This window comes from Chiloscyllium plagiosum, chromosome 4 (genome assembly GCF_004010195.1).
Source record: "Chiloscyllium plagiosum isolate BGI_BamShark_2017 chromosome 4, ASM401019v2, whole genome shotgun sequence".
NCBI classification, from domain to species: Eukaryota; Metazoa; Chordata; class Chondrichthyes; order Orectolobiformes; family Hemiscylliidae; genus Chiloscyllium; species Chiloscyllium plagiosum.
This window is the reverse complement of record NC_057713.1, coordinates 8,645,061-8,655,637: the sequence shown is the minus strand read 5'-3', so window position 1 is coordinate 8,655,637 and position 10,577 is coordinate 8,645,061. Positions and strand designations below refer to the sequence as shown.

The following is a 10,577-nucleotide window of genomic DNA, read 5'->3' as shown; positions in this document are numbered from 1 at the left end:
GTGCAGTCCTTTCATGGTATTTTGTACACTACATTAGTTTTGCTCATGAATTCGACTGGGACAACACTACTATCATAGGGCAAGCCAGACAGAGAACAGCCAGGGAATTCCTAGAGGCATGGCATTCATCCACAAACTCCATCAACAAACACATCGACCTGGACCCAATATACCAACCACTACAGCGGACAGCTGAAACTGACAACCGGAAGCAGCAGGGACAGACCACTATAAACACCGGAGGAAACATCAAAGAAGCGCTTCGCAGGAGGCTCCCAAGCACTGATGATGTCGCCTAGCCAGGGGACGAAACGTTTGCAACAAAAACTTCCAGCTCGGCGAACAGAACCACAACAGTTCTTTACCCGTCTAGCTACAACACCCTGCACACCAGGTGACTTCACTTTCTCTATTAGTCTACCATGGGGAACCTTATCAAATGCCTTACTAAAGTCCATGTATAAGACATCAACAGCCCTTCCTTCATCTAACAACTTGGTCACTTCCTCGAGGAACTCTATTCAGTTGGTAAGGCACGATCTCCCCCGCACAAAACCATGTGCCTATCACTGATAAGCTCATTCTTTTCTAAATATAAATACACCCTATCCCTCGGTAACCTTCTCCAGCAACTCTCCCACCACTGACGTCAGGCTCACTGGTCTGTAGTTACCCGGAATATCCCTACTCCCCTTCTTGTACAGGGGGACAACATGAGCAACCCTCTAGTCCTCCAGCACCTCACCTGTATTTATAGATGCCACAAAGATATCTGTCAGGGCCCCAGCTATTTCCTCTCTCGCCTCCCTCAGCAACCTGGAAGAGATCCCATCCAGTCCTGGAGATTTGTCCACCTTAATAACCTCTAGCCTACCCAACACATCTTCCCTACTTATGTCAACGTGATCCAGACTAATCAAACGTCTATCTCTAATCTCAACATTCATCATGTTCCTCTCCTGAGCAAACACTGATGCAAAGTAATCATTCAGAATCTCACCTATTCTCTCAGGTTCGACACATAGTCTTCCTTCATTATCCTTTAGTGGACCAATCCTTTCTCTAGTTATCTGCTTGCTTCTTATATAAGAATAAAATGCTTTGGGATTCTTCTTAATTCTGCTCGCTAAAGCTATTTCATGACCACTTTTAGCTCGCTTGATTTCTCGTTTAAGACTTGTCCTACTCTTCCGATATTCTTCCAGGGCCTGGTCTGTTCTTAGCTGCCTAGACCCTATGTATGCAACCTCTTGTCCTCTTGGCTAGTTGTACAATTTCTCCTGTCATCCACGGTTCATGAATCTTGCCCTCCCTATCCTTTGCCTTCAACGGGACATGCCTATCCTTTAACCTATCTTTGAAAGCCTCCCACATCTCAAATGTGGACTTCCCTTCAAATAGCTGTGTCCAATCCACATTTCCAAGCTCCTGCCTAATTTTGATATAATTGGTCTTGGCCCAGTTTAATACTCTTCCCTTAGGACCACTCTTTTATTTATGTACAAGTATTCTAAAACTTACAGAATTGTGGTCACTGTTCCCAAAGAAATCACCCCACTGCAACTTTTACCACCTGGCCTGGGTCGTTCCCCAGTACCAGGTCCAATATGGTCCCTTCCCTCATCAGACTATTGACATACTGTGCTAGAAAACTCTCCTGGACGCTTCTTACAAATTCTACCCCATCCAGACCTCTGACGTTAAGTGTATCCCAGTCAATGTTGGGAAAATTAAAATCTCGCATCACCACTACCCTAGTGCCTCTACATCTTTCCATAATCTGCTTATCTATTTGTTCTTCTACCTCACACTCACTGTTGGGAGGCTTGTAATACACCCCAACAATGTGACTGCACCTTCCATAGTGTGTACCTTTAGCACAGCCATGATATCGTCCTTGACCAGCAATACAACTCCAACCACCCCCCCCCCCACCACTTTACTTCCCTCCCTGTCCTGTCTGAAGCATCTATATCCTGGAACATTTAATTGTCAATCATCATACCCTTCCTTGCAATCTCTGTGATTGCAATAACGCCATACTCCCAGGCACTAATCCAAGCCCTAAGTTCATCTGCCTTACACACTATACTCCTTGCATTAAAGTAGATGCATTGCAGGCCACCAGTTTTTATGCGCTCATCTGCTCTCTGCCTACTCTTCCCTTTATTAGTGCTATCTTCATAATTCTGACAGTCTCCAGTCTCCACCTCGCTGCCTACTTGTTTTCTCTTCTGGTGCCCAGCCTCCTGCCACATTAGTTTAAAACTTCCCCCAAGGACATTGGTTCCAGTCTGGTTCAGATGTAGACCATCCATTTTGTAATAGTCCCACCTTCCCCAGAACCGGTCCCAATGTCCAACAAATCTGAACCCTTCCCTCCTACACCATCTCTCAAGCCACATGTTCATCCTGCCCCAAATATAAATTAAGTCCTTACCTTCCCGGCGGCCCTCGCTTTACTCCACCTTCTCTCCTCTGTCAAAATGGAGGCCCCTACTCAACAGTACCATGTCCATTCCTGCTCAGTGTGTATTCCGCCTATTCACAAGATAAGCTTTTAAAGGATTAACTTACCTCCTGATAGCCCCTGGTCCTCACTCTCACGACTCCCATTGCTGCTGCAAAAATGGAGGTCTGAAGCAGATTAGATTTGAACCTGGGCCTTCTTGTATCACTATCTTTGAATTACCACTAAACCAAAAGAACCCTCCACTCCGTCTTTTATGCTTTTGAAAAGCAAAGCAATGAGTTTCTCATTAGGCCAATTAAGGAGGATTATGGCTTGTCAAGTGCACATGTCATGGTCCAATTCACCTCATTAATTTCAGGTTCCTAGTTTAACAAGCACACCAAACAAGTTAGATGCCAAGAAAGCTTGCCATGAAATCAGAGCGAGTACCTAGTGAATACAGTTAATCACTTACTTACAGGGCCCTCATATTGGACAGTGGGCAACAGCATTCCAAGACACAGATACAGGCCACATTCACGCAATGTCTAAGTACACTGGCATCTGATAAGAACCAGCCTCCAAGAACTTACAGAAGACTTCTGCAATTCAATTCTGCATCATCAAATAACATTTTAATGTTGCTGTACACACACCATGTGCTCAGGAGCACACACCCAGCCAACAAACTCGACCAGGCTGCAATGTCAAGCTCTTCCCATGCTGTCATGGCAAAGTTGCATAATTGCTGATCTAGTAATCCAGAGACACAGGTAATGTACTAGGGACCGCAGTTCAAACCCCACCATAACAGACGAGTGAATTTGAATTCAATAAAAATCTGGAATTAAAAGTCTAATGATGACCAGGAAATCACTGTCCACTGTCAGAAAATACCAATGTCCTACAAGGAAGGAAATCTGTCATCTGTACCTGGCCTGGTCTACCTCTGATTCCAGATGTAACGAAATGTGGTTGACTTTTAACGGGCTTCTGAAGTAGGGTTTAGATCAGAGTGGTGCTGGAAAAGCACAGCAGGTCAGGCAGAATCCGAGGAACAGGAAAATCGACATTTCGGGCAAAAGCCCTTCATCAGGAATACAGCCTCTGAAGTAGTCTAGCAATTGTATCAGCGGTAAGAGAAAGTCTTAGAAAAAGGAATAAAACCTGATGGACACGTGGCATCGACTAAGGCACTGGAAATGAAACCAGCAAACACAACACTGTTTGCCTTGCAAAGTTATTCTAACCGACATCACGGGCAGAGCCTGTCCCACTGATGAAGTAACAGTCTGACATAGTCATACTCTTGGACTCTTATTTTAAACACAATGTATCCGTTATGGCATCGAGGTAGAAGAACTGCCTTTGGAATGATGGAGAAAGCTCAAAAGGCCAAATGGCCTACTCCTACTCCATAGCTCAACACCACCATAATTGTTATGTCCTGTCCAGGACAAACCCAGCAAAGGTGGAAGCACATTAAACTAGTCTCCACCTAAGTTAATGAATCAGTGCTCCTCCATATGAGCTGAACAGCACTTCCATCAACAGCAGCAGAATCACACTCCACACAATCTGCAACTTCATGGTTCAGCATGACCCCACTCTCCCATTATCAACAACCAGGGAATCAACCTTGATTCAATTTAGAGTGCAATAAGGCATGCCAGGAGCAGCATCAGGTATACCTAAAAATGTGGTGTCAACTTGGTCAAGCTACATAACAGGGCTACTTGTTACAAACAGCAAAAGCAGCAGTGCTAGACAGAACTGAACAATTTCATAACCAGCAGATTCAGGTCTAGCTCTGCAGCCCTGCCACATCCAGTTGTGAATAGTGGTGGAAAATTAAACAGCTCACTAGTGGAGATGACTCCCCATCATTAATAAATGAGGAGTCCAGCACATGGAATCAGCCAAAAAGGATCAGAGGAATGTCTGTGGAGATCAGGAACAATTAAATGATGGAAGAACTAACCCTTTGGCATGAAAGGGATAAATTAATGTTAAATAATTATTATGAAGAATCATTCTGGACGTAAGTTTGTTCGCTGAGCTGGAAGGTTCATTTTCAGATGTTTTGTCACCATACTTGGTAACATAATCAGCGAGCCTCTGGTGAAGCACTGGTGTTATGTCCCACTTTCTATTTATGTTTAGGTTTCCTTGGAATGGTGATGTCATTTCCAGTTCTTTCCTTAGAAGCTGGTAGATGGGATCCAAATCAATGCGTTTGTGGACAGAGTTCCAGTTGGGAGTGGTATGCTTCCAGAAATTCTCGTGCATGTCTCTGCCTGGCTTGTCCTAGGATGGATGTGTTGCCCCAGTCAAATGATGAATAATTTGTCACTCAGATCTAAGGTCACAGGTATTAATCAAGCTATTAATTCTCACTATACATTTATATTTAAAATGTTTTTATTTAATAATTTCACTACTGGGGAGATAGTAGCACAGAGGTAGTAATCAGACTAGTAATCTAGAGGCTGGAATCTCTGGGAACACAAGCTAAAATCTGACCATGGAGCTGGTGGAACTCAAATATAATTAGCAGAAAATTTAAAAAATCAGATTTCACAAATTATTCTCAGTAATGGTTCCCATGAAACAGCCATCAATTGTGGTGAAGGCCCATCTTGTTTACTAATACCTTTCTTAAAAGGGAACGTAGGCATCACAGGCGAGGAAAGCATTTATTCTCCATTCTTAATTACTCCAGAGAAGGTAGTTGCATGATGCCTTCTTGAACTGCTGCTAACCTTCAGGTACAGGAATATTTGTGATGCAGTTAGGAAATGAGTTCCAGGATTATGAAGCAGTGATTTTGAAAAAGCACCGATATATTTCCAAATCAGAATGGTGCGTGACCTAGACGGGACCCTGCAGGTGGTGATGTTCCCATGCATTGCTGCACTTGTCCTTCTATATGGCAGAGGTCGTGGGTTTGAATGGTGCAATCCAAGGAACCTTGATGAGTTGTTGTAGTGCACCTCTCAGACAGTACCTCCTGCTGCCCCAGTGTCTCAATGGTACATAATGATGTACTATGATGTTAGAGGTGCTATGCTTTGTCAACCTTCTAGAACATTGGTGAAGCTCCAAACATCCAGGTAGATACGGAGTATTCCATCACACTCCTGGCCTGTGCTTTGTAGATGGCAGACAGGCTGAGGACAGTAAAGAGATTTGAAGCTGAAATATTCCCAGTTCCTGATCTGCTGTTGCTGTTGCAATACGTATATGCCTCATGCAGTTCAGTTTCTGGTCAATGGTAACCCCCAGGATGTTGATAGTGGGGAATACAGTGAAGGTAATGCTGATTGTTATGAGGCGATGATTAGATTATTTTTTTGAGCTGATCAGAGTCTGCATGAATGTTATTTTCTACTTATCAATCCAAGTATATCAACAGGCCAACTTCAGGAAGTCACAAATGGTACTGAACATTGATGCAGATATCAATGAATCCACTTCTGATCTAACAGTGGAGGGATGTTAACTTATGAGGCAAATAAAGATGGTTGCACCTCGACACCTCCCTGAGAAAATATTGCTGTGATGTCTTGGGGCAGAGATGATTGCCCTCCAACCAGCACAACCATCTTTATTTGTAATAGATCTGATTCCAACCAGCAGAGGGTTTTCCCGATTTCTAATGGCTTCACACCACACTACATGATGAAATATTAGGGCAGATGGCCAAAAGCCTAGTCAAAGATGTAGGTTGTAAGGGGAGTCCTGAAGGAGACAGAGTAGAGGTTTTTTTTTAAAAGAACTATATTTGACAGTTGCAATGTATACCATATGACTACTGTCAGCGATTTGCTTCATTCAAACTTTCCAACAGCAAATAACTTCTCAAAAACAGAACCACAGCAATACTATTATGTAAAAATGAACATATGGAAAAGCTTAAAATGCTTGCCCAGGTTTTAGTCCCAATTTCCTTTTTAGCTTCTCCAATATCCTCATCGCATTGGAGTTGCTCTTGGCTGCCAGCAAAGCAACCAAAACACAAGGGCAATTGGCTGTTCCAGCACAAGAAACATTCACACAAGATAACATGCCTTTTATGAGACAAAGCATTAGTTGATGAAACAAGTGTCATTTGCAGCATAGATTGTTGTCCCCAAGCTAAAAGGTTGAGTGTAAGCTCCACTCTGAACTTGAACAAAAACCAGGCCAATGATGAAGAGCAACATGGAGGCTGTGTTACACTGTTGGTGGCAAAGCTCCATGTGATTGCAAATAAAGTGAATGACACTACTTGAAGATGAGGAGAAATGGTCCTTGTCAACATTCAGCCACCCCTGGAAGCAAATTGACTTGTCATTATTCATTAGCTGACCACGGTGATAGAGCTCCCACAATGGTATTAGAGAATCTCAGAAATCTGATTTGGCACAAATGAATGTATGCCTTTAAGTGAGAATGAAAAAAAAAGCTTCCAAGTGATGCCATTCCATGTTCTTACTGCTTTTGTCCTTAATGCCAGTAAAGGCTTAGGAGTAGAGAGTGGTTGTAGAAGCAATACAAACAGAAAGTGCTGGAGAAACTCAGGAGGTCTGGCAGCCTCTGTTGAGAGAGAAACACAGAGCAATGTTCTAAAGAATTCTTTGTAAGCCATTAACTTCAGTTCTACCAGGGCTCCTGTTGTTATATTTGGTTAAATACTCCCATGATGTTTCACAAGAGTATAACAGAGGAATAGCTGGAGTGCTGGTATCAGTAACCCAAAGGTCATGAGTTCAAACTGCACAGGGGTTAAATTGATTAAATAATTGTTAAAGGTCCTGAATTGTTTTAAAAAACATTTAATTTACCCGTTTTCAGAGAAGGAAATGTCCTGTCTAAGCCTGTATATGATCCAGTCTCACTCATAGAAAGTTGCTTCTTAATATGTTCAGTGTCAAAACTGCTGCTTAGTTGTAAAACAATTGCTAAAATGATTTTCCACTTGCACTGACAATGCAACAGCATTATAATGTGCATAACTTATTTGATTTTGAAATGCTCATCCACATTTTCATATCCCTTCATAATCTCACCTCTTTTCAGTTCCATTACATCTTTTTGCCCGTCGCCCAATAATATGTCAAAACTCTATTCATTCTGACCTCTTGTACATTCCCTATTTTCTTCACCCAATCATTGGCAGCAGTAACATCAACTACTGAAGTTCCTACATTTTGGAAATTCCTCACTGAATCACTAACCTCTCAATCTCTCTATCTACTTCTAACTCTTTGACCGTGTTTTAGTCATCTTGTCCGAATACCTGTATTTGTCTTTGGACTTTACAACGACATGTAAATGTGTAACATATTGACAAGCTGTTCTTGTTATTAAATTATTCTTTAAACTAAACAGGAATAATAAATATACATTTTCAAGTTCATTTATCAGCTCAATACAATATTGTACACCTGAGGCATTCCCACTTTATTGCGAGAACATAAGATTTATCATGAAAGAAAATGCAAGTTAAACAGTGAATGCTCATCCTTCAAAAAACAACTTCTATCAATTTTGAAAGAAATTAAATATTATAAAATCTTTTGTTAGTGCATTGTTGCTCTGGGTGATATATAATGGAAGTGACTGTACAAATTTAATTCCAAGAGGAATTAATAGTGAGGATAGATTCAATCTTCTGAATGAGAATCACAATCTCTTGGAAATTCAACAATGCTTTTAATTTTATTAATGATATCCAAAATCACATACTTATTTCTAGGTAATTTTTGTATTTTATATTATTTTCTCTTTTCCTCCAAACTTCAAAGCAAGTCAAGAATGTTGCAGAATCTTACACACATTTTCCCACACCTCAATCTGCCAAATTATATGCAAACATTCAGTATATCATCAACTGAGCGATGTTTAATGAATTTAACGAAATGAGGAGTTTATTTTCCTTTAAAGAAAACTGTCTTCATTCATCAAAAGACACAAACACATAAGGTCTGTACCCCTTGTTCAGCCCGGAGGTACAGAGATGATCACTTTTTCGGCACTCTGATACTTCCCCTTAGTAAAACATTCTTGCATTCTTGTTCAATCACTTGGTCTCCCCACAGACCAAACAGTTCAACTACTTCTCCCACTTGAGTAAACAGATAGAGTGGGCTGTCACAGCTTGCACAACATAATATTTCTAAGCTCAGGGGTGGTATAAGTGATTAAACACTCCCTGTGTGCCACAACTCACATCACTGCTTTACCATTTTCATCATAATTCAGGAAGCTAAATAGAGTCTGCCTCTGCATTTGAGACATGTGTAAGGTCATCAGCATGAAAAGAAATACTCTCAGCAGCAATCAGTATTACATTCAAATGAAAAGCTGTAAATACAATTAAACCTATTTTAAACTGGACTGAATGTTCATTTTAATTCACGACAAAACTAAAATAACCGTCAAAACACAAAATAATACTATTTGCATGCTTATGATCTAGTGACATGTTTAGGTTCAGAAAAATAGAAAGAAACATAATTCACAGTTCATTTAGCAACTTTTAACACCATCTTAAGATGTACATTAGCTATAAACATTTAGGCCATAAAATCATGTTGAGAGAGAAAGTATGGTTCCTCTGAAGACTTTTCCAATATAAATTTTAAAATGTCACCTGACATAAGATCACATACTGCTGGTCAAAACCAGCTTTTCAAAGTTTTAAAAACTTAATTAGGTGATGAAAACATGAAGTATGAGCAAATAAAGAGATGCATAATATTAACAAGTCGAGCAGTTATCCATGCATTGCTTTTGCAGGAAACCCACATTGTGCCAATGATTTTAAATGTTTTATCAACCCTCCCTTTGCTTTGACTCTATAATCACACGTGACTTTTTATTAACCTTTTGAAAACCTTTGATAGTCCTGCAAGAAATTCACAAGCCTTTATGGGACAATACCTGTGACCACTGATCATTCCTTGTAATTACTAAGAGTTTAGATTACTGGCCTCATGCTTCATGGCACCGTTTACTTTCTACTGGGCTCATAGTAGGGAGATTTCCAACTTTAGTTGGCCAAAAAAATTGGTGGTAGAAGATTGGCTGACTAACATGGACTGTTTTGCATTGAAGTCATTTGATCATGGGCTGTTCCAAGTGTTCAACCTGTCTATGGTAATTTTTTATCCTGCTGAAGATGAAAGTTTTGCTCAGGATTTCCACTGGCAAACCATGATGAATATGATCCCACCCATAACTAATCAATTGAGCCTTTGCTCACAATCACAGTTAAAAGTACCTGAAAAGGAATAGGAAACACTTACTGCAGGAAGAAGTACAGCTTTTTAGGTTGATAAGAAGTGTATGTATACCTCTGTGGTGGTTCCAATATCAGCCGAAGGACTACAAGTGCTAGCATCTGGTGGTGCTGTACTGACACTACTTCTTACTGGTGACCCTGGCATTGGTCCTAAAACAGATTCAGGATGCGTAGAAGACTGCCGCAGTATGCCTTTCTTCTGTATTTTATCCCAGGCATTGTTCATGTTGTGTGCCAGCTCATACAACAACTGGACCTGGTAAAAGAAAATAAGATGGGTTTCAGCAAAATTTCAAGGCATCTGTGATACTTTTGCAGTGGCTGACTAGGAGAAAGTCCCACAACCCCGCACCGCCCGCTTCTACCTCCTGCCCAAAATCCACAAACCTGACTGCTCCTGCCCCACCGAACTCATCTCCGCATACCTTGACACCGTCCTGTCCCCCTTAGTCCAAGAACTCCCCACCTACGTTCGGGACACCACCCATGCCCTCCACCTGCTCCATTATTTTCGCTCCCCCGGTCCCCAATGCCTTATTTTCACCATGGACATCCAGTCCCTGTACACCTCCATCCCCCATCACGAAGGACTCAAAGCCCTCCGCTTCTTCCTTTCCCACCGTACCGACCAGTACCCTTCCACAGACACCCTCCTTCGACCGACTGAACTGGTCCTCACCCTGAACAACTTCTCATTCCAATCCTCCCACTTCCTCCAAACGAAAGGAGTAGCCATGGGCACCCGCATGGGCCCCAGCTATGCCTGCCCCTTCGTAGGATATGTGGAACAATCCATCTTCCGCAACTACACTGCCCCCACCCCCCACCTTTTCCTCC

General features: G+C 41.7%; 1 protein-coding gene across 7 annotated transcripts in view; it reads right to left on the bottom strand.

The window, feature by feature from the left end:
* The window catches only part of LOC122548836 (vacuolar protein sorting-associated protein 13B-like), a 968,370-nt gene that overhangs the window by 351,000 nt on the left and 606,793 nt on the right, over positions 1–10,577 (bottom strand). For all 7 annotated transcript variants that reach the window (XM_043687672.1, XM_043687667.1, XM_043687669.1 and 4 more), the window contains one exon: positions 9,793–9,996. In XM_043687672.1, the coding sequence (XP_043543607.1) occupies positions 9,793–9,996 (204 nt within the window). The remainder of the gene's footprint in view (positions 1–9,792; positions 9,997–10,577) is intronic.